At 48.2% G+C, this 27880-nt stretch overlaps 1 protein-coding gene across 1 annotated transcript in view; it reads left to right on the top strand.

Moving 5' to 3' along the window:
* STAG2 (STAG2 cohesin complex component) overlaps positions 1 to 27880 on the top strand; it is a 195089-nt gene that overhangs the window by 110671 nt on the left and 56538 nt on the right. Inside the window, exons 10-16 of the mRNA XM_073547610.1 lie at positions 2937 to 3010; positions 3513 to 3636; positions 14770 to 14868; positions 14951 to 15030; positions 15251 to 15358; positions 16118 to 16229; positions 16391 to 16508. Of these exons, the coding sequence (XP_073403711.1) occupies positions 2937 to 3010; positions 3513 to 3636; positions 14770 to 14868; positions 14951 to 15030; positions 15251 to 15358; positions 16118 to 16229; positions 16391 to 16508 (715 nt within the window). The remainder of the gene's footprint in view (positions 1 to 2936; positions 3011 to 3512; positions 3637 to 14769; positions 14869 to 14950; positions 15031 to 15250; positions 15359 to 16117; positions 16230 to 16390; positions 16509 to 27880) is intronic.

The raw sequence follows: 27880 nt of genomic DNA on the forward strand, positions 1-27880 counted from the left end.
AAAAAATTGGATTGCAAACGGACCCGATGTGTGAGTTGCGGTAAAATCGCAGCGAAAGCCCGATTTTTTTTTTTTTCTTTTTTCTTCCAAATACAGTAATATCACAGTGACCGGTTAAATAAAGAAACGAATTAATAGATAGATATATATTTTTATACATGTCATAGAGACATATATATATATATATATATATATATATATATATATATATATATATATATATTATATTTAGATTTCTAATTCATACAGTTCTTCATTGCAGAATAGCCGCTGACACAATTGCCGGCTTTTGTATAGTTATTCTCCTGCCCGACATGAAATGACACATGGTTTACATATAGCTAACCATTTCATTTCATGTTTTTTTTTTTTTTATGTCTATCACTATTAATTATATGAGGGTTTGTGGGTATAATTTTGGAGTTGTAGGGGTTCATTTAAGAGGTTAATTCGTTGTATTAAATTGCTGGGACTCCCGCTGACGTCACTGAGGCTGCAGGGAGTCCCTGCAATTTAATACAACGAATTAACCCCTTAAATGAACCCCTACAACTCCAAAATTTTACCCACAAACCCTCATATAATTAATAGTGATAGACATATAAAAAAAAAAAACATGAAATGGTTAACTATATGTAAACCATGTGTCATTTCATGTCGGGCAGAAGAATGATTATACAAAAGCCGGCAAATGTTTCAGCGGCTATTCTGCAATGAAGAACTGTATAAATTAGAAATATATATATATATATATATATATATATATATATATATATATATATATATATATATATATATATATATATATATATATATGTGTGTCTCTATGACATGTATAAAATATATATATATTATTGTGTGTGTGTATTTAATGTGTCTAGATCTATTAATTCGTTTGTGTAAGGAAACCTGTCATTGGGCTCCATTATATGTCCATTTAGCTATCCTGCGAGAAAATCTCGCCAGACGGATGTCAAACGGATCCTTACATGCGATTAAAATTGCATCAATGAAGAAAAATCGCATCAAAAACGGATCACTGGTTAAGATACTTTTGTGCGATTTTGGACCTTTAAAATGGGACCGATTTTTTATTCGTTGTGTGTGACTCCAGCCTAAAAAGTCAAACGGTGCTCCCTCCCTTCTTAGCCCTGCCATATGTCCAAACAGTGGCTTTCACCCACATACGGGGTATTTTCGTATTCAGGAGAAATTGCACAACAAATTTTGTTGTCTATTTTCTCTTGTTACCCTTGTGAAAATAAAAATGTTTGGTTCCAAAGTAAATTTTTTAAGAAAAAAGTAAAATGCTCATTTTTGCAGTTTTTAGAATGGTGTCACTTTTGGGTATTTTCTGTTATATTGACAACATCCCCCAACTCACTTCAAATGTGAGGTGGTCCCTAAAAAAAGGTCAGCTTTTACCTTTATAACTTCCTAACAAAAAAAAACAATTGTTTCCAAAATTGTGCTGATGTAAAGTAGACATGTGGGAAATGTTATTTATTAACTATTTTGTGCGGTATGACTCTGATTTAAGGGCACAAAAATGAAAAGTTTGAAAATAGCTAAATTTTCAAAATTTTTGCCAAATTTCCATTTTTTCCCCATAAATAAGCGCAAGTCAGATCCAAGAAATTTTACCGCTAACATGAAGTACAATATGTCAAGAAAAAACAGTGTCAGAGCTATAACCTCATAAAGTGACAGTGGTCAGAATTGTAAAAATTGGCCTGGTCATTGTAGCAAACCTGACACCAGGTTTGGCCAATACGAGTTACAGCCACCGACTTTCAGGGCTTATCTACAGCATTATATAATGCTGTAGATGAGCCCCCCGATCAGACCTGAAAGAGAAGAAAAATAACTTTAATTATAGTCACAGGTTCCTCAGCATCTCGCACCTGCGCAGGCTTACTTATCTACTCAAAGTCCTGCAGTGCGCAGGCGCCTTGAAAGGTCAGAGAGCCTCAGCACCTGCGCCCTGTAGTACTTTGCTCTGTTTTTAACAGGGCAGATAAGTACGACTGCGCAGAAGCACAATGCCGGGGAGCCTCTGAAGCAAGCAGGAGCGCGACATCGCAAGAAGATGGGTGCCGCCGGACCAAGACCGGCGACACCCATCAGACCGGACCGCCCCGCATGTGAATATAGTGAGTTATTTTTCTTTTGCAGATCGAATTGGGGGCTTATCTACACCAATATGGAATGCTGTAGATAAGCCCTGAAAGGCGGTGGCTGTAACTCGTATCGGCGAAACCTGGTGACCCTTTAAGTACAAAATTGGCTCTGTCATTAAGGGGTTAATTACAATTTGACTCCTAGACCTTGCATCAAACATGTTATTTGATTTAAGTTTATTTTACCACAATCTTTGATGTCATCAGTAGGAACCCCCCAGTTACATCCGTCTTGATATTGTGCTGTGGAGAGAAGTGTAAGGCTAAGTGCACACGTTGCAGAAAATTTCTGCACAAAAACCTGAATCCCTTCCCAGAAACCGCACCTATTTTTCCGCGGCGGTTTTTGTGCGTTTTTTGCACGGTGTTGATGCGTTTTTTACCGCAGCGGTTTCTAAAAGCATGGGAGAAGCCTAAACCGCGGAAAAAACGGCAAAATTAATGTGCATGCTGCGGTTTTTACCGCGATGCGGTTTTTTCGCGGTAAAAAACGCATCAATGTGCAAAATGCATAGAAATGACTGTGCACCTTTTTTTAGCGGTTTTATAGCGGTTTTATAGTGAAAACCGCAGTAAAAACCACTAAAAAAACGCTGTGTGTGAACACAGCCTAATACCGCCACGCAGAGCTGTGCTGCAGTTGCTGCACAATGCTGCGCCAAATATTTACACGTGTCTGTACACTCATGCTCCTACATTATTGCATTTTCTATATGCATTTGGGTGACTAATTAGGTCTCATTTTTGTCTCTACAGTTGCAAGAAAATCAGGATGAAATAGAAAACATGATGAATGCAATATTTAAAGGTGTTTTTGTTCACCGATACAGGTATGATTTTTTTTTTTTAAAGCATTTTATCAAACTGTCTTTAGTGATAACACAATTTCTAGTGATTTCTAGCTATGCAAACATATATGCCCATAAACTATTAACCCCTTCCTGTTCTACGGATTTGCTGAAATCGATCTGAGGCTGACATCCATGTCATTTTTGTGGCAGTATTTTTTTTGTCTTTTTTAAGCAAATAACAGAAAAGAATATATAATAAAAAAAATCAGCCTTTTCTTTTATATTTTTCCTACATTGTAAAGCCACTCCTTGCTTTAAGAACCCAAACCTATCACTATCTAGTTCTAACAATGTTGGACTATTTCCTCTGCCAGGAACTAAACGTATGAAAAAATACACGAACACCGGATATGGTATATAATATCTCTATATCAATAATAGTAATAATACATTTATATTATATATACTACCACCAATGTTCATTGAAATTGGGGTTGGTTTCAGGAACTAAACGTTAAGTTTTCTCCTTTTCTTCTCCCAGGGATGCTATTGCAGAAATAAGAGCAATATGTATAGAAGAAATTGGTGTCTGGATGAAAATGTACAGTGATGCATTCCTGAATGACAGCTATTTAAAATATGTGGGCTGGACAATGCACGATAAGGCAAGTAACAAAAAGTTATAGGTCACTTTAATACCTTAACAATTCTAGCATGTAAGAAAATTTGTTGAAAAAAATAAGCTACCATACTTTTTAGATCATAAGATGCATTTTTTTTTTTTTTTTTAAATAAAAACTTTTTGTTAAAACGTATGTGGGTCTTGTAGTCCCAGGGGCAGCTTCCCGAGATGGAGTAAAACGCTGGAACAATGGCCATCCTGATTAAAGAGAGCTGCCCTCTCTCTTGCCCCACACTGACCTGTGTGATCAGTGTAGGGCAGGAGAGGAATCTTATGGGGAACTGAACGGAGGCTGCACGAGTAGTTCTAGGACCTTTCAGCGCATGTGACTGATCACATGATCTGAAAGGTCCTTGAATTTTGCAGAAGATCCTGCAGGCTCCGTTCAGGTTCTGATTAGGAACTGCAAAATGTCGTAATGTATAGTGTGTGTATAACTGCATGTAGCAGCGCTGTGTGCATCTTTATGGATTTATAATGAAGGGAAAGGAAAGAGGGATTGAGTATATCAGGGGTCCCCAACCGCCGGTCCGCGGCCCAGCACCGGGCCGCTGCAGTGCCCTTGCCGGTCCGCCGACACAAGAGGAGCCAGGGAGGTCAGTGGCATAGCGGGGGCTGGGGCGGCGCGCAGCAATTCTTAGATTGCTCTCAAGTGTAGCGGCGGCCAGGGAGCGATCAAAGCAGCTCCGCTGCCTGCAAGAGGGAATAGCAGGAGCGGAGCTGCAAGGACCTGTCCAGCTTCGTGCCCACGCTTCCTGTCTCTGACACAGAGAGGAGCGCGGCCGCAGCTGTGTCAGAGCGAGGAAGCGCGGGCGATGCTGCGGACAGGTGAGAGGAGAGAGGTGGTGTGTGTGTGTGTATGTATATATATATATATATATATATATATATATAGTGTGTGTGTGTGTGTATGTTTGTCTGTGTTTGTGTAGGTTAGCCTGGCCCTGGAGGAGATGGGGACATGAGGAGAAAACCGTGATGGGGAGAGAAGGCCATGATGCCTGGGGTGACGGGAGAAGGCCATGATGGGGGTAATGGGAGAAGGCATTGATGGGAGTGCTGGGGAGAAGGCAATGATGGGGTGATGGACACACTGCAGTGATGGGGTGAAGGCAATGATGGGAGTGATGGAGAGACTGCAGTGATGGGGTGAAGGCAATGATGGGAGTGATGGAGAGACGGCAGTGATGGGGTGAAGGCAGTGATGGGGAGAAGGCAATGATGGGAGTGATGGAGAGACGGCAGTGATGGGGTGAAGGCAATGATGGGGAGAAGGGAGTGATGGGGTGAAGGCAATGATGGGGTGATGGAGCACTCATTCAAAACCTATGGTGAGTTGAGTCACATTATAAATGTTATTTAATTATAAGTATGCACTGCTAAACTACAACTGCGTCCATAGCCCCGCCCCCTTATGACCAAAGCCCCGCCCCTGCCACACCTCCATCCCCACCCTGCCGGGCCATGGAAGAATGGTCTTGCTTGAAACCGGTCCCTGGTGCAAAAAAGGTTGGGGACCACTGGAGTATATGACTAAAATTGTGTGTTTTGGGTTATTTGGGCTGCTGCATAGCCAAAGTGCGCTTAAGCTTGAGGTCATGAACAGAGATGGCTGGACATTCTCCTTCAGGATTTTTTTTGGTAGACAGCAGAATTCATGGCTCCATTTACCACAGCAAGTCTTCTAGGTCCCGAACCAGGAAAACACTTTCACACAACTGTATAACTTTTATTTCTTTACATATAACTTTTTTTTTCTCCATCGCTTCATTGGGGGACACAGAAACCATGGGGTGTATGCTGGCTGACACTATGCACAGAAAAAGGTTAGCTCCTCCTCCGCAGTATAAACCTCACCGACCGGCACTAATTTCCTCAGTTTAGCTTAGTGACAGTAGGAGGTGGACACGGGTCTTTCATTAGACCCATATCTACCTCAGCGTGCGTTGTTCCCTTGCAGGTTTCGGAGGGATACGGAGTGAAGAGTCACATCCGTACTCCCACAAAGAGACTATGAGTATAGCGTGTACTGCGACCCCGTATCCTCATAGCTCTCCACGGCAGGACCAAGAGCCCCGAGCACGGATGCGTGTCAGGCGATCCACTTGGTCCTCGCCCCCCGTCTCCCACCCACTCGCCCACCAGAGCCTGTCGGTCTGGATGAGACGCAGACCTCCTTCTATGGAAGAGGACAGGATCATAAGGTACAGGTTTTTGCTGTGAGGTAAGTATGGGACCCCGGAGTGTCACCTCCTCTCCCTAGCCTCCCACGTCTCTCTCTCTTATTTTGGCCAGCCATGCTGCAGGCTTGGGTACCTTGCGGAGCAGTCGCCCTTAGTGACATCCCCAGGTGTCACAGCTCCTTTCAGCAGCCTTTTCCTCTCTCTGCGCCCGCCCCCTCCCCGACTGCACTTATCTTGTTTCGGCTCAACAGCCGGGCGGCAGGCATGGATCCATTGCGGGGCGATCGCGCGGCAGTGCAGCGTTGCCTCCGCGCCGCCCCGCGCTCCCCGCCGGCAGCCGCATCTATTCCAGGCCCCGGCTTCTATTGCGGCCTTGTTCGGCGTCGCGGCCACGCCCCCCGCCTTTTTCCTTAGGCGGGCTTCTCTCCCGCCCTTTCTAAGCCCGCCCACCGCTCCCTCCCATTCTAGGCCGTCCTCCGCTCTTTCCCTCCACGTCTGCGCTCTGGAGGCGGCACACAGCGGCGGGCGGTACCACCTTTGGCTGCAGTTAACCCCGCCCTCCCTGTCTCCACAAGGAAGCGTGCGTTTTTTCTACCGGTCTCTCAGGTGGCCGCCATTTTCTCCAGCCTGTCAGCCGGACTCCTTCGCCGCTTCTGCGGCCCTACAGATATGGACGAGCTGTGCAGCAGCGCTCGCTGAAAGCATCCACAGGACACCGAACCGTGAGTAGCTCCCTGCCTCCTGTCCCCCATCCTTCCGGCACTGCTTCAGTGACTTTCCCCCCATCCAGCCCGCTGCCCAGGAGCCCCCTATTGCTCCACGTGAGAGCGAATCTCCCATTCCTGACTGGGCTTCTTCCCTATCTCAATCAGTGGCGTATCTCACCAGGGTGTCTCAGTCCCTAGTGGCCATTCTTCATAAGTTGTCCCTGGACTCCTCTGCAGGACCCAGCAGGTCACAAGAGGTTCCACCTGAACCAGCCACCATGAGCCGCAAAAGACCCAGGCAGGATCTCCTGCCGGAATCCTCCCCTCGCTCCATCTCACCACATAGTCCTTCCCAGCAGTTTCCTTCCCGTGCATCCTCACCTGAGTCAGGCGAAGCGTTCTCGGATGCGCCATCCGAGGAGATTTTAGAGCTGGATTCGGACCATACCGCGGACATGAAGGTTACGGTACAGAACCTCATTGAAGCGATTAACCATACTTTCGAGATCACAGATTCCCCTGCGACACCCTCAGATCAGGAAGTTTCGTTCAGACGGGCATAAACACCTTCCGGTGTCTTCACTCCTCATTCTGAGTTTGCCAAGCTCCTCACCAGGAAAGGAAAAGTCCGTCCAGGCGCTTTCAAAGAGGGAAGCGCCTCGGTGTGCTGTATCCATTCTCTCAAGAGCTTACCGACAGCTGGTCGGCTTCTCCCTCTGTAGACGCTCCTGTGTCCAGACTATCTAACAGCACGGTCCTTCCGGTTTCAGGTGTGGCGGCTTTGAAGTATTCTAACGACAAGATCATAGAATCCTTAGCAAAGTCAGCATTCGAAGCGGCTGCGACGGTGCTAAGCCCAGCCTTTGCCTCCACTTGGGTAGCAAAGGCCAAAGCTGCTTGGGCGGAAGATCTCCGCCAAGGCATTCTTGATGGAGCCCAACCAGAGTGTTTGGCCGAGATAGCCAACCAGATCTCCCATGCCGGGGATTATCTGGTCGGCCTCCTTGGGTGCCGCCTCTTGTGCAGCTCAAGCGTCCAGCAACTTAGTTGCACTCCGATCACCTAGGAGACCAAAAGCTTCAAACAATAAATACATCCAAAACGAACAGAAGCTATGTCTAAAATGATAAATCTTTATTACAAAAATGCTCATAAAAACATGAAACATGTAAAAGGACGGGGGACATAACAAGTGAGTCACCGCACCATAGGAAAATAGCAGAATTAGCAGTATATGTTAAATAAACATTTCCATGGAGATATATATAACAGATCATTCATATGCATAATGCAAAAAGCGATCAAGTAATCGCCACAAATTGGGCCATAAAAATGTGCCAATGGTAGTCAAATAAATAATGTGTTAACATACAGATCAAAAAAGAATAATCTCCATAGGAAGCAGTAAAGTAAATGCCCTTCACAAAACCAAGCATGGGTGACTAGTGTCCAGAGCTATATAGGTCTGCACCTAGGTAAATATGCCTTGATTTTATTAACATCCTTCTTCATCTCCAAACTCTGGGCTCCACATATACATATCATTGTCTGCATTGGTGTGTCATTATCTATATAGCTCTGGACACCCATGGACACCCATGCTTGGTTTTGTGAAGGGCATTTATTTACTTTACTGCTTCCTATGGAGATTATTCTTTTTTGATCTGTATGTTAACACATTATTTATTTGACTACCATTGGCACATTTTTATGGCCCAATTTGTGGCGATTACTTGATCGCTTTTTGCATTATGCATATGAATGATCTGTTATATATATCTCCATGGAAATGTTTATTTAACATATACTGCTAATTCTGCTATTTTCCTATGGTGCGGTGACCCACTTATGTCCCCCCTCCTTTTACATGTTTCATGTTTTTATGAGCATTTTTGTAATAAAGATTTATCATTTTAGACATAGCTTCTGTTCGTTTTGGATGTATTAGTTGCACTCCGGCGTACAATTTGGCTCAAGGCTTGGCAGGCGGATTTGTCGTCCAAAAATATCCCTTACCAATCTGCCCTTTCAGGGTGCGCGTCTCTTTGGATCCCAGCTGGACAAGATTATCAAAGACGCCACTGGGGGCACAAGCTCTCTTCCTCAGTCCAAGGCTCGTAGACCCCCTCCAGGGTGTCAGTTTCGGTCTTTCCGCCGCGTCGCGACGGCAGAATCTTTTTTTCAACCAGCAAAGGCCGCAAGCACGCTAGGATAGGAAGAATGTCTCCTTTATGCCCACTTCATCCTGGCGATCTCACTCCTCCCAGGGCAGAGGGTCCAGAACTGGAAGGTCCACCTCGGCATGACTATCTACAAAGCCCCGAGGCGCCTTTCCAACTGGGCGGCCGACTCCTTTTCTTCAGGGACATCTGGCTTGCCTCGGTGGAAGTCGCTTGGGTCAGGGAAGTCGTATCCTCAGGATACAAGATAGAGTTTGTGTCTCAGCCCTGGGATCGCTTCTTCGAGTCCCGTCCTCCAAAAGACCCCGCCTTAGTTCCGGGCGTCTTTGCACCCATTGACTTGCTTCTCCGTTCTGGGGTCATTGTGCCCGTTCCCGAAACAGAGCGATTCACAGGGTTTTACTGAAACCTGTTTGTAGTGCTGAAAAAAGGCGGCGCGGTTCGGCCCATTCTGGACCTCAAACTGCTGAACAAGAGGGTCCGCCTGCGTCATTTCAGGATGGAGACCCTTCGTTCAGTAATCGCTTCCATGGAGGCGCAGGAATTCATGTGTTCAATAGACATTTCGAGATGCCTATCTGCACGTCCCCATCTTTTACGGGCATCAGATATTTCTGCGTTTTGCGATTCATCAGGACCACTACCATTTTGTCGCCCTGCCGTTCGGTCTTGCCACCGCGCCCAGAGTGTTTACAAAGATCATGGCGGCGTTGATGGCCCTGTTGAGGATCAGAGGTCTCGTACTCTTCTCGTACCTCGACGCCATTCGAATCAAAGCTCCGTCTTTTCACCATACTCTCCAAAGCCTTACCATCGTTCTCGACACCCTGTCCAGTTTTGGATGGCTCGTAAACAAGAGGAAGTCCTGCCTCGTTCCGACTCACCGTCTTGTGTTTCTAGGCTTATTGTTAGACACCCGTCGATCGAGGGTCTTTCTCCCGGAAGAGAAGTTCATCTCTGCGGCGAGATGTTTGATCGCTACAGAGCCTAAAGCTTCCATCTTTCCGGTCAGCCATGAAAGTCTTGGGAAAGATGGTGGCGACGACGGAAGCGATCCCCTTTGCTCAATTTCACACGAGAGCGCTTCAACAGGCCATTCTATCTCGGTGGAACAGGTCCGTTCTCTCCCTGGATCGTCCATTTCGCCTCTCGTTCCGGGTCAAACAGTCCCTCAATTGGTGGCTGACGTCACCCCTCATCTCCCTGGGCCGGTCATTCCTTCCGATTTACTGGCAGATTGTGACAACGAGTGCCAGCCTTCTCAACTGGGGAGCTGTGTTTCGCAATCAGATGGTTCAGGGTCGGTGGTCGACCCAAGAGACAACTCTGCTGATCAACGTCCTCGAGATACGGGCGATTTATCATTCACTGGGAAAGGCTTCTCAGGGGTCTGCCGGTCCGGATTCAGACAGACAATGCCACAGCTGTGGCATATGTCAACCACCAAGGGGGGACACGGAGCTCCTCGGCTCTAGCGGCAGTGTCCAGGATTCTCCACTGGGCAGAGGTATTGGTCCCAGCGATATCCGCAGTGCACATTCCCAGCGTGGACAACTGGGCCGCCGATTTTCTCGGCCGCGAGGGTCTCACGGCGGGAGAATGGTCCTTACATCCGGACGTCTTTCATCAGCTTTGCCGTCATTGGGGGACTCCGGACGTGGACCTGCTGGCGTCTCGCCTGAACAGGAAGGTCCCACAGTTCGTATCCTGGGCCCGAGATCCTCTCGCAGTGGGCGCCGATGCTCTGACCATTCCCTGGTCGCAGTTCAAGCTCCCTTATCTGTTCCCTCCCCTTCTTCTTCCCAAGCTGTTGAAGAAAATCAAGGCGGAGGGGTACCAGTCATCCTCATCGCTCCGGATTGGCCCAGAAGGGCTTGGTTCGCTGACATCTTCAATTTTCTCGCGGATGCCCCCTGGAAGCTTCCAGACAGAGCGGATCTGCTGTCTCAAGGTCCAATCTGCCATCCCAATTCTCTGCCACTTAATTTAACGGCGTGGCTGTTGAAACCGCGGTTCTGAAGCGGTCAGGTTTTTCAGATCGGGTTATTCACACCATGATCCGGGCTAGAAAACCATCGTCTTCGAGAATTTATTATCGTACATGGAAGGCCTATTTCACTTGGTGCGAGGCCAATGACGTTCCGCCCATGTCCTTTTCTCTCCCTTCTATCCTGGCATTCCTCCAGGCCTTGCCCTCAGTTCTTTGAAGGGTCAGGTTTCAGCGTTCTCCATTCTTTTTCAGAAGATGTTGGCCTCCCGTCCGCAGGTCAAAACCTTTCTTCAGGGAGTGGCTCATACGGCACCTGCGTACCGCGCTCCCGTGGATCCCAATGGGATCTCAATCTGGTTCTGGAGACTCTTCAACGGTCTCCCTTTGAACCTCTCAGGGAATTCTCCCTGTCCCTTCTCTCCTAGAAAGTGGACTTTCTGGTGGCCATCACCTTCATCCGGCGCGTGTTGGAAATGGTGGCCCTTTCTTGAGCCCCCCTTTCCTGGTGCTCCATCAGGACAAGGTGGTCCTGCGGCCCCCCGCCTTCCTTCCTAAGGTGGTGTCCATTTTTCACCTAAATGAGGACATTGTTCTCCCGTCCTTTTTGTCCGGGTCCAGTCCACCCTCTGGAACGCTCTTTGAACAAGCTAGACCTGGTCGGGGCCATGAAGGTGTACCTGGCTAGGACGTCTCCCTTGCGGAAGACAGACTCTCTTTTCATCATTCCAGATGGTGCGCGGAAAGGTCAGCCGGCCTCCAAGGCTACCATTGCTCGCTGCATCAGATCGGCAATTTTGGAGGCCTACCGGGTCAAGCATCGAGTGCCCCCTCCGGGAATTAGAGCTCACTCTACCCGGGCAGTGGGTGCCGCCTGGGCGGTGCACCACAGAGCTTCTGCGCAGCAGCTCTGCAAAGCGGCAACCTGGTCTTCGATCCACACGTTTGCCAAATTTTACAAGGTCCACACCTATGCTTCGGCGAATGTCAGCCTAGGCAGAAGGATCTTGCAGGCAGCGGTGGTGAGTCCGCTGACCTGATGGAAGTTTGTTTCCCACCCCAGGGACTGCTTTGGGACGTCCCTTGGTTTCTGTGTCCCCCAATGAAGCGATGGAGAAAACAGGATTTTTGGTTGCTTACCGTAAAATCTGTTTCTCGGAGCCTTCATTGGGGGACACAGCACCCTCCTATATTCTGCAACTCCTGTTCTTAGGTTGTTTGTTGATTACAGTTGAGTTGTCAGTTTTCATTCTGTTTTGTTACTTCTCCTACTGCTTTCTCACTAACTGAGGAAATTAGTGCCGGTCGGTGGGGTGTATACTGCGGAGGAGGAGCTAACCTTTTTCTGTGCATAGTGTCAGCCTCCTAGTGGCAGCCAGCATACACCCCATGGTTTCTGTGTCCCCCAATGAAGGCTCCGAGAAACAGATTTTACGGTAAGCAACCAAAAATCCTGTTTTTTTTTTTTTTTTGCTTACATTTTTTTTTAAAATGATTCTTAACCCCTTAACCCCTGGAGCTTTTTTCGGTTTTGCATTTTCGCTCCCCCCCCCCCCCCCCTTCTCAGAGCCATACCTTTTTTTTTTAATTTTTCTGTCAATATGGCCAGGTGAGGGTTTATTTTTTGCGGGATTAGTTATGCTTGTGAACAACACCATTGGTTTTACCATGTTGTGTACTCAAAACCGGTAAAAAATTCCAAGTGTGGCGAAATTGTGAAAAAAGTGCTATCCCACACTTGTTTTTTGTTTGGCTTTTTTGCTGGGTTCACTAAATGCTAAAACTGACCTGCCATTATGATTCTCCAGGTCATTATGAGTTCATAGACGCCAAACATGTCTAGGTTTTCTTTTATCTAAGTGTTGAAAAATAATTCCAAAATTTGCTAAAATTAAAAAAAACAAATGCACAATATTCCGAGACGCGTAGCGTCTCCATTTTTCGTGATCTTGGGTTGGGTGAGGGCTTATTTTTTGCATGCAAGACTGATCTTTTTAATGATACCACTTTTGTGCAGATACGTTCTTTTGATCGCCCGTTATTGCATTTTAAAGGAGCCCACCTCAAAGCATGGGAAACTGACCGCTGACGTACTATCCCGTCAGCAGTCAGTAAGGGGTTAAGGTATCTACTTAGACTGAATGTAGATTGGTTCACTGTCACATGCTTATCAATTTTATTATTTGCTATTCAAGTGTGGAACACTAAAGTACCAGTATGCAGGTAACAGTGTACAATTTATATAAGCTTTATGATACCCGAAGTCCCATATATCACATAATTGGCCAGTGGTTGGGGGATCTTATTATTGTCAGCTATAATAGTAAGCCAGGCAGTAGTTGCTGCAGCGAACTTCATTATTAGATAGTGCTGCATATCCTGTTACACACTGTAGCCAGCTCATTGTATAATACACACTACAGAGAGACAATAACAATAAATGTATTACCTCCCTAGTCTACCCTAGAACATTAAAATTGGTGACAATGATCTTTCCATTTTACAACACCAGGGAAGTTTTAATTAATAAGAAATTTTTTTTTTTTTTTTCCTGTCTAAACCAGAGGGGTGTGTATTTTAGTCCAATAACACTACCCCCCTGCTGTTTAAATCTGAAGCTACTGTTATTTGGTTAGTCGTGGTTACTTACCTAAGCTTTTTACTGGTGAGAAATCCCATTATTCATTCAGTGAGGAGACTTGTCACAATAATTCTTGTAACATTCTGTTGATGTCAACACAGATTTTCCAGTCCTGCCTCACATAGCATATTAGTACAGCATGCTAATCTGTCTTGAGTTCTTAAGCAGATGACAAATCCATTCGGTGACTATGTTTAACATATAGCAATTATCATGATGACTGGCTAATGTATATTCGTGATGTACTTTGGCATTCCTTTAGAAATGTAGTGGGTATCTTTATTCAATTAACAATCTATAATCATCCATATTGCATTTCAGTCAGATATTGTCAGACCTTCATCAGATTCTGATTGCAGAAAGAAAATTTGAAAGGCAGAAAATGGAGCAGAAATAACACTGGCGTTCTAGCCATAAACCAATTAAGAAACATGCCAGAGAGGTCTTTCAGCAAGTGAGGATGTGCAGTATCTGTGCAGCTTTATAGTTCTGCAGGTTCTCACCATTTTCCTTTCCCTCCTGCCCTGCATCAATCAGACTGATCAGTGTCTGGCTGGAGGAAAGAGAGCAGTTTGGTCAGAGTCCTCCTCTATCAGAGAAGGATGACTTGCGACTTTTAAGGCGAACACTTCTTAGCAGGATTTTTTCCGCACAGTGTCAGCTGCACATAATAGCTGATACTTAGAGATGAGCGACTTTACCTTTTTAGGGTCGAGTCGGGTTTCATGAAACCCGACTTTCTCAAAAGTCGAGTCGAACGAAATCGGCCGACTATCGGGAAAAGACGAAGGTCCGACTGAAACACGAAACCCAATGCAAGTCAATGGGGAAGCAAAGTCGGCAGGGAGTGGAAGACAGGAAATACACCTACATGCCGGACCGCTTTTTTAAAGTGCGCAAAATCTCTCTCCCTCTCCCCCTCTCGCTCCTTGTCTTCGGACGCTGCATATGTCATCTCGTTGCCCACAGTGTACGTCCTTGCTCAGTGGCTGAAAAAAAGTCACGTGCAACCATTCTGGGAAATCCGACTTTGGCGCTCGTTTTGCCTACCACATGCCCGACTTCACGTTGTGGTCGGGTTTCGGTCGGCGAATCCCGACTTTGCCATAAGTCGGCGACTTATGAATCTGGCTGACCTGTTTTGCTAAACTCTACTGATACTTTACTTCAACAGCTTTGATGGCGATAAACTAAGAGTGAATTTAATAGTAAACTACTGAGATTGAATTTAATAGTAGACAATAAGACCATGACAAATAGCCACAAAGTATGCTTAAATAGATCATTTCTGTAGCAACTTGTACAGTTTGGACAATTCTTTTAAATAGAGCAACCTTTTTCTCTGTTCCTTCTTCTATTTACTGCTAGTAAACAGAATATTGCATTAATACTACTTCATTGAATTAATTTGTTTTCAGCAAGGAGAGGTTCGTCTGAAGTGTCTGACTGCTCTGCAAGGCCTGTATCACAACAGAGAGCTGAATTCCAAGTTGGAGCTGTTCACAAGTCGTTTCAAGGTATATTTTCCCCTCTCTTCTAATGAAATAACGTTTAATTCACTTGTTCTTCTACGACTGAGGAGTTTCTTTCTTTTTCCAGGATAGAATTGTGTCAATGACTCTTGACAAGGAGTATGATGTAGCGGTTCAAGCAATAAAGCTCCTGACTCTGGTTTTACAGTGAGTAAAAAAAATCCGATTTTGGCTTAGCTAGCCATGTATTAGAAGGTGCCTGTTAAAGTAGAGCAAACCCCAGCCCCCTTTTTCGGCATGACTTAACCCTTTCCAAAGTTATAGAATAAATATTTATGGAAAGGATGAGTTGAAGGACTCTAGAGCTCATTTTATTTTTGCTTAATGTTGTAAGTATAAAAGTTTGTTTTGCTCATTTTTCCTGTAGAAGTAGTGATGAAGTTCTAACTGCTGAAGACTGTGAAAATGTGTATCACTTGGTGTATTCTGCCCATCGACCCGTAGCTGTTGCCGCTGGGGAGTTTCTTTATAAAAAGTAAGAAACAACTCTTGACCTCTGTCTTGTGTTCTGTACATGCTGTGCTGGCTATAAACATTAGGCGTGTTGCATTGTTTGTTACATAACAGTATCTTGCATTTAACTTGTATATAGTTTTGCCTGATTTTACTGTATTTTTCAGTTTGTACTAAACTTGTTCTATAGTTTAAATCAGGGTCTTATATGAAATGTACTTTTGTATTTTTTTTTTTTATTTGAGGGTCTGAGTCTGTTCATTATGGCTGATTAATGTCCATAGAAGCTGCGTCGTCTAAAAAAGTCCCAATGGTCAATGTAAAAATTGCAAGAATATTTATTTTTAAAAACTGATTAAGATATAAAAAAAAAAAGCATTACCACAATTAAAAAAGGAAATATGTTTGACACAAAAACCTGATTTAAACAATAGGTCATTTTCTGATGATAGATTCCATTTAACAGCAATGATCAGTAATAAGTGTCAATCACTGCTTTTAACCCCTTACAAGCTGCGGTCACTTTCTGACAGTGACATTTAAGGCAGGCCATCTTCTTTACTTCTTTATAACGCTTGAAAAATAAAGAAATAAAAAATAAATCTATTTGATATTGCAGTGCTCAAAAAAATGTCCAAGCTATGAAAATATAAAATGTGTTGATCCAACCGAAAGAAAATCGAAACTTTAGAATGGAGGTTTTTCGATCACATGTCTCCCCCCTGAAAAAAACTATAAACGTCACTCCATATTTAAATTGGTTTTGTGTTTTCTTTTTTAGACTGTTCAGTTGTAGAGAGCCGGATGATGATGGAATTCTGAAGAGAAGAGGAAGGCTTAGCCCAAATGCCAACCTTGTCAAGACGTTGGTCTTTTTCTTTTTAGAGAGTGAGGTATAAGACTTTGTTACATGGAGGAGTGGTTTGGAGGACAAAATGTGGAAAATATTAAAGTTTTTATCTGGTTTATTATAAGCCTTCTCCAGTATTATGTGGCTAGTTTTATTTTGATATATATTCTTTGTCTCAGTGTAAATAACTCCTTTTCTTTCTAGTTGCATGAACATGCTGCCTATCTTGTAGACAGTATGTGGGACTGTGCTACCGAGTTATTGAAGGATTGGGAGTGTATGAATAGCTTGTTGTTGGATGATCCGCTGAATGGTGAGGAAGGTAAGTACTCCACAATGGCTCTTCTGTTTTCCTAGTGTGTACGCCTGTAAAAAGATAGTTTCATGCTTCTATGAGAAATAAGCAACTTTGTAAATAATCTTCTTTTAAATATCTTATTTTGTTTCTACATATTGCATACAGAGCTGTGTATTTCTATGGTAGCAAACTACACAAAAAACTTGGGTAGTCTTGTAGTCCTACCCCCATCAATATGTCTTCTACTTATTATTATTATTTATTATTATTATTATTGTTTATTTATTTATATAGCACCATTAATTCCATGGTGCTGTACATGCCAAGGGGTTACATACAAATTACAGATATCACTAACAGTAAACAAACTATGACAGACTGATACCGAGGGGAGAGGACCCTGCCCTTGTGGGCTTACATGCTACAGGATGGTGGCGAAGGAGACAGTAGGTTGGTGGGTTGCAGCAGTTCCGGTGTTGGTTGAGGTGATATCTCCGGTAGTGGTGAGAAAGAAGGAGGTAGCGGGGTCATTGCAGGCTGTAAATTTGTTTGTGGTCTGTTGTAATGGAGAAAGGATTGCTATGAGCTGTAAATGCTTATAACTGTGAACATTTTTAATGATGACTATTTGCACAATTGATTCATATAAGGGCAAGTGCAGATGAGACGTGTATTTTCTCTCATGAGAGAGCATTGGGTTTATTATGCAAATCACACTCTAATCGGAGTGTGATCCAATTTTCTTGGATGAAGAGAACATGGAGAAAATTTTTTTTTTCTTCCGTTATGTCAGTCCATCGAAATCGGACTGCACTAAGATGTCACCTGAGTCCAGGCTGATGGTTTTGACATACTCTTTGATTTGATGGCTGAGTGCGATCCGAATACCAGATCAAACTCAGCCTTGCAGGGATTTATTTCTCGTTCGCCTTATTGGGGGACACAGAGACCATGGGTGTATGCTGCTGCCACTAGGAGGCTGACACTATGCACAAAAAAAGTTAGCTCCTCCTCCGCCGTATACACCCCACCGACCGGCAGGAAATTCCTCAGTTTAGCTTAGTGTCAGTAGGAGGTGGACACGGGTCTTTTATTAGACCCATATCTACCTCAGTGTGCGTCGTTTCTTTGCAGGTTCCGGAGGGATACGGAGTGAACAGTCACATCCGTACTCCCACAAAGAGACTATGAGTACGGCGTGTACTGCCACCCCGTATCCTCATAGGTCTCCGGAGCAGGACCAGGAGCCTCGCACAAGTAGGTGCCAGCCGCACGGACGGTCCTTGCCCCCCGCCTCCCACCCTCTCGCCTACCAGAGCCTGAAGGTTGGATGAGGCGCAGATTTCATAGAGACAGACAGCGTGGGATTTTCAGGTACCTTTATTGTAAGGCCCCCTGCCTGGGTGAGTATGTCAGTCTTCCCCCGGCGTTTTCTCTTGGAGCGGTCGCCAGGGGGACCACGTTAGGGTCCCTGCACGCCCCGCATCCCCCCACGGTCACCGCATCCATGCAGGCCCCGGGTCTTCACGGGCCTCGTTCTGTGCTTCCCCCCTCCTTTTTTCCATCTCGGCAGGGGTAGCGCTGGAGTCGGGCAGTTCTGGGCAGGGACGCGGCCCGGTGTTGCGACGCGTCTTCCGCGCCGACCCCCTGCTGACAGGCGGCCGCCGCAACTAATTTATGCCCCGGCTTGTGTTCGGGCCTCCGCAGCGTCGCGGCCACGCCCCCCACCCCTTTCTACTAAGCGGGCTTCACTCCCGCTCTCCACAGGCCCTCCCCCCGCCTTTCCCTCTCCTGCCCAGCATATTATGGCTAGAGGGCAGCAATTATTAACCCTGCGAGGACCGCCCTTCCCCGGGACCCGCGCTTTTCTACAGGCAGGCGCCATCTTCACAGCCGGACGCAGCTGGAGAGGCTCCCCAGCCCCTGAGCAGTTTCTGCAAGCAGCTTTTTGCCTCTTTGGGACGGCCAGCCGGACTTCTCCCTGATCTGCATCCCCGGACAGGTCGAGCAGCATCGCTTTTGGGGACACCGGAACGTGAGTAGTTCTGCACGGCAGACTGACCCTTCTCCGCCCTCTGTCCCCCAACCTTCCGGCACTACCTCAGGTTTTTCACAATGTCTATCCCTAAGGCTGATCGTACCCGCTCTTCGGCCCTCCCCTGCACAGCCCGACGCCGCTCAGGAGCCATCCATAGCCCCAGGGGTGAGTGAGCCCCCCTTGCCGGGTTGGGCCTCCTCCCTATCACAGTCGGTGGCAGACCTCACCAAGGTGTCTCGGTCCCTAGTAGCCGTTCTGGATAAGTTGCCCTTGGGAGCTTCTGCGGGACCTAGGACGTCCCATCTGAGCCAGCCAGTGTCAGTCGCAAGAGACCCAGGCAGGATCTCCAGGCGGAGTCCTCTCCTCGCCCTACCTCACCCCATACTCCCCAGCAGTCTCCCTCTCGGGCCTCCTCTCCCGAGTCAGGTGAAGCGCTTTCGGAATCTGAAGGGGTCTTAGAGCTGGATTCGGATCAGGATGCGAACATGAAGGTTACGGTGCAGAACCTCATTGCCGCGATTCACCATACCTTCGACATCACTGACGCCCCTGCGAAATCCTCAGATCAGGAGGTTTCGTTCAGACGGGCGGAAACACCTTCCAGGGTGTTTCCCTTTCATTCCGAGTTTGGGAAGATTTTTACCAAGGAAAGGGAAGATCCGACTAGACGCTTTCAAAGAGGAAAGCGTCTCGGCGTGCTGTATCCGTTTGCGAAAGAGCTCACGGACAACTGGGCCGCTTCTCCTTCAGTGGACCCTCCCGTATCCAGACTCTCTAATAATACTGTTCTTCCGCTGTCGGGTGTAGCGTCTCTAAAAGATTCTAATGACAGAATCATAGAATCCCTAGCAAAGTCTGCCTTCGAGGCGGCATCTGCGGCGGTATGTCCAGTCTTTGCTTCATCTTGGGCAGCAAAGGCTATATCCGCTTGGGCAGAGGACCTTCGGCAGGGCATTCTGGATAAGGCACAACCGGAGCATTTGGCCTATCTCGCCAGTCAGATTTCCCATGCGGGGGATTATCTGCTTTCTGCTTCCTTGGATGCCGCATCTTGCGCGGTTCAGGCGTCAAGCAACATCGTGGCAATCCGACGTACAATTTGGCTCAAGGCCTGGCAGGCGGACTTGTCCTCTAAAAAGTCTGACTAATCTGCCTTTTCAAGGAGTGCGTCTCTTTGGGTCCCAATTGGACCAGATTATTAAGGACGCTACCGGAGGTACGAGTTCTCTTCTCCCCCAATCCAAGTCTCGCAGACCTCCTCCAAGGCGTCAGTTCCGTCCCTTTCGGTCTTTACGCCGTTTCAATGCGGCGGAAAACCCTTCCAACCAGCAAAGGCCACAAGCACGTCAGGAAAGAAGGAAGGTCTCCTTCAGGCTCACTCCGTCCTGGCGGTCCCACTCTTCCCAGGGAAGACCACCCAGATCTAGATCTGGATGGTCTACGTCCGCATGACTATCATCGGTCTTCCGTGGGTCCCTTCCAATTGGGAGGTCGACTTCTTTTCTTCAGCGACGTCTGGTTCGCCTCAGTAGAGGACGCTTGGGTCAGAGAGGTTGTATCGACAGGATACAAAATAGAGTTCGTTTCTCTTCCACGGGATCGCTTCTTCCAATCCCGTCCGTCACGGGATCCTGCCTTGATCCCGGGGTTCGGTTTGGCCATCGCCTCTCTCCTCAGCTCCGGGGTGATTGTGCCCGTTCCCGAATCGGAACGATTCACAGGGTTTTATTCAAACCTGTTTGTGGTGCCGAAAAAGGACGGGGCGGTTCGACCCATCTTGGATCTCAAGTTACTCAACAAGAGAGTTCGCCTCCGCCACTTCCGGATGGAGTCGGTTCGCTCGGTGATTGCCTCCATGGAGGAGCAGGAATTCATGTGTTCCATAGACATCCAAGATGCCTATCTACTCGTGCCCATATTTCCCGGACATCCGAAGTTCCTGTGGTTTGCGATTCACCACGAACATTATCAGTTCGTCGCGCTCACTTTCGGGCTCGCCACCGCTCCCAGGGTCTTCACGAAGATTATGGCGTCGTTGATGGCCTTGTTGAGGATCAGAGGTCTTGTTCTTTTTCCGTATCTCGACGATATTCTGATCAAGGCTCCCTCCTTTCATCAGGCCCGCCTAAGTGTGGCGATCGTTCTAGACACCCTGTCCAGTTTTGGGTGGATCGTCAACCGGAAAAGTCCTGTCTGATCCCTACTCAACGCCTTGTGTTTCTGGGCCTTCTTTTCGACACTCGTCGGTCAAGGGTATTTCTCCCACAAGACAAGATTCTTTCCCTGCAGCAGGGCGTCCGATCACTACAGATCGCACGGTTTTCATCTCTCAGGACAGCCATGAGGATTCTGGGGAAGATGGTGGCAGCAATAGAGGCAGTTCCCTTTGCCCAGTTTTCACGCCAGGCCCCTCCAGCAGGCCATTTTGTCCAGGTGGAACAGGTCGGCTCTGTCTCTGGATCGTCCGGTTCGTCTTTCATGCCGGATCAAGCAGTCTCTCAACTGGTGGTTGACGTCTCCCCTCATTCTCTCGGGGCGGTCCTTTCTTCCCAGATTGTCACAACAGACGCCAGCCTCATCAGCTGGGGTGCAGTGTTCCGCAATCACACTGTTCAGGGTCGATGGTCGACTCAGGAATCAGCTCTGCAGATCAATGTCCTAGAGATACGAGCGATCCTTCTGGCTCTCGTCCATCTGGGAACGGCGCCTCAAGGGCCTGGCTGTCAGGATTCAAACAGACAATGCCACAGCGGTGGCGTATATCAACCGACAAGGGGGGACACGGATTGTCTCAGCCCTGGCGGAAGTGTCCAGAATTCTTCAATGGGCAGAGACCTTTGTTCCAACAATTTCCGCGGTTCACATTCCCGGCGTGGACAACTGGGCCGCCGATTTTCTAAGCCGCGAGGGTCTCGCGGCAGGGGAATGGTCCCTACATCCGGAGGTGTTTCATCTGCTCTGCCGTCGGTGGGGAACCCTCCCGTAGACCTCATGGCGTCTCTCCTCAAAAGGAAGGTACCACAATTCGTGTCCAGGTCTCGGGACCCCCTGGCAGGGGGCGCCGACGCTCTGGCCGTTCCTTGGTCACAGTTCGAGCTCCCCTACCTGTTCCCTCCCCTGCCTCTTCTTCCCAAGCTGTTGAAGAAAATCAAGGCAGTAGGGATTCCAGTCGTCCTCATCGCCCCGAATTGGCCCAGAAGGTCTTGCTTCGCGGACATTGTCAACCTTCTCGTGGACGCCCCCTGGAAGCTTCCCGACAGGGCAGATCTGCTGTCGCAAGGCCCGATTTGCCACCCCAATTCTCGGTCGCTCAATTTAACGGCGTGGCTGTTGAGACCGAGGTTTTGAAACGTGCAGGATTCTCTGATCGAGTGATTCATACCATGATCCGCGCCAGAAAGCCTTCCTCTTCCAAGATCTATTACCGTACTTGGAAAGCCTATTTCTCCTGGTGTGAGGCCAATGACATTGCGGCCATGGTTTTTTCGCTTCCTTCTGTTCTGGCGTTTCTTCAGACAGGGCTGGATGCGGGGCTTGCTCTCAGTTCCTTAAGGGTCAAGTTTCGGCACTGTCCATTTTATTTCAGAAGACGCTGGCCTCCCGGCCCCAGGTCAAAACCTTTCTTCAGGGTGTGGCTCACACGGTTCCTCTGTACCGAGCGCCCGTGGATCCTTGGGATCTTAATTTCGTTCTTGGGGTTCTGCAAGGTCCTCCTTTTGAACCTCTCAGGGATGTTTCCCTTGCCCTCCTTTCTTGGAAGGTGGCCTTTCTGGTGGCCATTACTTCCATACGACGTGTGTCGGAATTAGCGGCCCTTTCTTGCCGCTCTCCCTTCTTGGTACTTCATCAGGACAAGGTAGTTCTGCGGCCTCCGCCCTCTTTCCTTCCGAAGGTGGTATCTTCGTTTCACCTCAATGAGGACATTGTTCTGCCATCCTTCTGCCCGAGCCCAGCTCATCCTCGGGAGCGATCCTTGAACAAGCTGGACCTGGTCAGGGCATTGAGAGTCTATCTAGCCAGGACATCTTCCTTGCGGAAGTCAGACTCTCTGTTTATCATTCCAGACGGTGCAAGGAAAGGTCACCCAGCCTCAAAGGCCACTATTGCTCGCTGGATCAGATCGGCAATTTTGGAGGCATACCGGGTCAAGCATCGTGCAGCTCCTTCAGGGATCAGAGCACACTCTACCCGGGCGGTGGGTGCCTCCTGGGCGGTGCGCCACAGAGCTTCCGCGCTGCAGCTTTGCAAAGCTGCAACGTGGTCTTCGGTTCACACTTTTGTGAAATTCTACAGGGTCCACACCTATGCTTCGGCGGACGCCAGCCTAGGTAGAAGGATTCTGCAGGCCGCGGTGGTGAGTCCACTGGCCTGATGGAAGTTTGTTTCCCACCCCAGGGACTGCTTTGGGACGTCCCATGGTCTCTGTGTCCCCCAATAAGGCGAACGAGAAAACAGGATTTTTTGGGTTGCTTACCGTAAAATCTGTTTCTCGGAGCCTTCATTGGGGGACACAGCACCCTCCCATGTTCTACAACTCCTGTTCTTATGTTTGTCGATTGGTTACAGTTGAGTTGTTCGTTCTGTTTTCAATCTATTCCGTTACTTCTCCTACTGCTTTCTCACTAACTGAGGAATTTCCTGCCGGTCGGTGGGGTGTATACGGCGGAGGAGGAGCTAACTTTTTTTGTGCATAGTGTCAGCCTCCTAGTGGCAGCAGCATACACCCATGGTCTCTGTGTCCCCCAATGAAGGCTCCGAGAAACAGATTTTACGGTAAGCAACCCAAAAAATCCTGTTTTTTCCCGCAGACCAACTTGGTTCCAAGGAAAAAAAATATCAGGCACGGCTCCATAACATAGCATTTTGTTGGATTGCATTCAGACCAAACATCTGTCCATGTGCACGAGCCCTTAGTTCAGGGGTGGGCAATTAATTTTCCCAAGGGGCCACATGAGATATTGTGATTGTTGTAGAGGGCCAAACTAATTGCTTGAAATTAATTCTACTCAATATTAATATATTAATTGTATCACTTAATATTGAGCAGAAATGAGTATGCCAACACCCCCTATATATCTTTGAACCCAAGTTCAGCCCCTTCTATATATCATATGAACCCCCCACAGCACTTTATATACAGCATGAGCCCCACACAACCTTCCCATATACAGCATGAGGCTCACACAGCCTACTCCATGTACAGCATGAGCCCCACACAGCCTCCCCATATACAGCATGAGCCCCACACAGCCTCCCCATATATACTGCATGGTCCCCACACAGCCTCTCTATATACTGCATGAGCCCCACACAGCCTCCCCATATACTGCATGAGCCCCACACAGCCCCCCCATATATAGCATGAGCCCCACACCACCTCTTTATATACTGCATGAACCCCACACAGCCTACTCCATGTACAGCATGAGCCCCACACAGCCTACTCCATGTACATTATGAGCCCTACACAGCCTCCCCATATACTGCATGAGGTCCCCATAGCCTCACCATGTGCAGCATGTCACACCCATAGCGTCCCAATGTGCAGTTTGATACCCCCATAGTCTCCCCATATTCTGCACGACAATCCCATAGAATCCCCATGTGCTGCACGTCACCCCCATAGAATCCCCATGTGCTGCACGTCACCCCCATAGAATCCCCATGTGCTGCGCGTCACCCCCATAGAATCCCCATGTTCATACACATGAAAAAAAAAGAGCACCACTTACCCATCTTGGTCCTGTTCCCCGGCACTCTGCTTCTCTCTCTGCCTCCGGTGCGCTGACTCTCCGGCGGTACACAGCTGATGCGATTAAATTACGTCATCGTGTCAGCGGTTTCACACACTGATTGGTGGAGGAAGTGGTCGGACGCTCCTCCATCAATGCTGATCACGCCTAGGGAGACATCAGACACAGCCAGTGGGCGGGCACGGAGCGGCCCACACACCTCTGGTTTCCAGCACTGTGGCTCAGTGGATAGCACTGCAGCCTTGCAGCGCTGGAGTCCTGGGTTCGAATCCCACCAAGGTCAACATCTGCAAGGAGTTTGTATGTTCTCTCCGTTTTTGCATGGGTTTCCTCCGGGCACTCTGGTTTCCTTACACATTCCAAAGACATACTGATAGGGAATTTAGATCGTGAGCCTCATCGGGGACAGTAATGGTAATGTGTGCAAACTGTAAAGCGCTAAGGAATATGTTAGCACTATATAAAAATAAAGATTATTATTATTTCCAGCCGGATGTGGCTTGCGGCCTGCATTTTGCCAAGGTCTGCCTTGGATGCATCGTGCCACTATAATATAGCTGGGAATGTGTACACAGCCTTTATATTGCGACTAAAGTCCTGTCATATTTTCGCAGTTATTTCACAATGTGTTCTCTTATTAATAAAAAAAATGCAAAATGAAATTGTGATCTTTATCTAACATGTGAATATTTTGGTGTTAAAGGGAATGGATCATTAGTAAATTACATAATTTTTCTGTTAAACATTTATTTTATTTTTATCAATATTAAAGGGAACCTGTCAGCAATAAGTTTTATTATACTCACCTGGGGGGATGGCGGTCTGGTGCGGTCCGGTCCAATGGGTGTCGCGGGTCCGAGTCCAGCGCCTCCCATCTTCTTGTGCTGCCGTCTTCATTCTTGCGTCATGGCTCCCCGCCACCGTGCTCCTGCGCAGGCGCACTTCTCTGCCCTGTTGAGTGCAGAGCAAAGTACTGCAGTGCACAGGTGCTGGGAAAGGTCAGAGAGGCTCAGCGCCTGAGTACTGCAGTACTTTGCTTTGCAACAGGTCAGAGAAGTACACCTGCGCAGAAGTGCAATGCCGGGAGCGATGAAGCAAGCAGGAGGGCGGCATCACAAGAAGATGGGAGGACCCGGACCTGCGACACCCATCGGACCGAACCATCCCTCCCTTCCCCCCGGGTGAGTATAATAAAACTTATTTTTCTTCTCTTGCAGGTCAGATCGGGGGCTTATCTACAGCATTATAGAATGCTGTAGATAAGCCCTGAAAGGCAGTGCCCACTTCTTATAGCAGCCAAAAGTGCTGACAGGTTCCCTTTAAAGTACAGATATCTAATCACTGAGCCTCATGGTAGACAAACACATTGTTTAGCATAAATCCTATTTCTCGGTCGCCTTATTGGGGGACACAGAGACCATGGGGTGTATGCTGCTGCCACTAGGAGGCTGACACTATGCACAAAAAAAGGTTAGCTCCTCCTCCGCAGTGTACACCCCACCGACCAGCAGGGAATTCCTCAGTTTAGCTTAGTGTCAGTAGGAGGTGGACACGGGTCTTTCTTTAGACCCATATCTACCTCGATGTGCGTCGTTCCTTTTCAGGTTTCCGGAGGGATACAGTGTGAAGAGTCACAACTGTACTCCCACAAAGAGACTATGAGTATGGCGTATCCTCATAGCTCTCTGTTCGGACCAGTAACTCAGCGCAGATGCGCGCCAGCGATGGATGGTCCTTGCCAAACGCCTCCCACCCAATCATCCACCAGAGTCTGTCGGTCGGAAGAGGCGCAGACACGGGAAAGATTAACAGACAACGTTGGATAAAGAAGGTACCTTTATTGGAGCAGAGGAGCGGCGCACGGAGCAAACCACCGCAAGGATACATTGGAGCGGCACCAAGGCAGCGCTGCAGGATGCGGCCCGCGCCTTCCGACGGTCGCCACATTTCACCTAGGCCCCAACTGCGGTGCGGGCCTTGTCTCCCCCCCGCCTGTATTCATCGGAGGATTCATCTTCCGGCGCGGTTCTGGCGGCATCTTCCTTGTGTGTGGCCGCTGCAGCGTTGCGGCACTTCCGCGCCGCCCATTGCTGACAGGCGGCCGCCGTCTCTAATTTAGTCCCCGGCTTCATTTTAGGCCTTTGCGCCCGTCGCGGCCACGCCCCCTGCCCACTCATAGGCCGGCTGCGCTCCCGCCCGTTCCTAGGCCCTCCCACCGCCTCTCTTGGCCTATGGCTGGGTAAGGGGGGCGGTTTCCTTTAGTTCAGTTGGCTAACTCCGCCCTTCTTCTTGGCCCTCCTGAACCGCGTTTTTTCCTCCACCTCAGGCTGCCGCCATCTTTGCAGCCTGTCAGCCGGAGACGATAGACAGATGTCAGCTATCCCCTGCTGGGGTCCGGCAATTCTCACAAGCCTGGTACAGCGCTTTGGGGGACACCGGACCGTGAGTAGTTCTGCAACTGCAGACTGACACCCTCCTCTGCCTTTCTGTCCCCCAACCTTTCGGCTTTTCTTCAGGGTCCTTCTGTTCCTTCTTTATGTCTAACTCTAAGTCTGAGCGAAGCCGGCCGACGGCCCTCACGGGCACTCTAGTCCAGTTCGTCGCATGCCCCTCTTGCAATCGCAAACTTCCCTGACCCCGTTCAGGAGCCATCTATTGTGCCACGTGAAAGCGAATTCCCCATCCCTGGCTGGGCCTCGTCTCTTTCACAATCTGTGGCAGACCTCACCAGAGTGTCTCAGTCCCTAGTGGCCGTTCTTGATAGGTTGCCCCTGGACACTTCTGCAGGGTCCAGCAGGTCGCAAGACATTCCATCTGAGCCAGCCAGCAGAAGCCGCAAAAGACCCAGGCAGGATCTCCGGCCGGAATCCTCGCCTGGCCTCACATCCCCACATAGTCCTTCCAAGCAGTCGCCCTCCCGTGCCTCCTCACCCGAGTCAGGTGAAGCGTTTTTAGAGCTGGATTCGGACCAGGACGCGGACATGAAGGTTACAGTACAGAACCTCATTGCTGCGATTCACCACACTTTCGAAATCTCAGACTCCCCTGCGAAATCCTCAGATCAGGAGGTTTCGTTCAGACGGGCAGAAACACCTTCCAGGGTCTTCGCCTCCCACTCTGAGTTTGGCAAGACTCTTACCAGGGAAAGAGAAAATCCGACCAGGCGCTTTCAAAGAGGGAAGCGCCTCGGTGTGCTGTATCCATTTGCCAAAGAGCTCACCGATAACTCGTCTGCTTCCCCCTCGGTAGACGCACCCGTGTCCAGACTTTCTAACAACACGGTCCTCCCGATTTAAGGTGTGGCGTCGTTACAAGATTCTAATGATAGAATTATAGAATCTTTAGCAAAGTCAGCATTTGAAGTGGCTGCAGCGGTGCTAAGCCCAGCCTTCACTTCCCTTGGGTAGCGAAGGCCATAGCCACTTGGGCAGAGGATCTCCGCAAGGGCATCCTAAATAAGGCCCAACCAGGGCATTTGGCTGATCAGGCCAACCAGATCTCCCATGCAGGGGATTATCTACTCTCCGCCTCCTTGGATGCCGCGTCCTGCGCAGTTCAGGCGTCAAGCAACATGGTGGCAGTCCGATGTACAATTTGGCTCAAAG

The sequence above is a fragment of the Dendrobates tinctorius genome, unplaced genomic scaffold (genome assembly GCF_039654945.1).
Source record: "Dendrobates tinctorius isolate UK_male_01 unplaced genomic scaffold, ASM3965494v1 ptg000154l, whole genome shotgun sequence".
Classification (NCBI taxonomy): domain Eukaryota; kingdom Metazoa; phylum Chordata; class Amphibia; order Anura; family Dendrobatidae; genus Dendrobates; species Dendrobates tinctorius.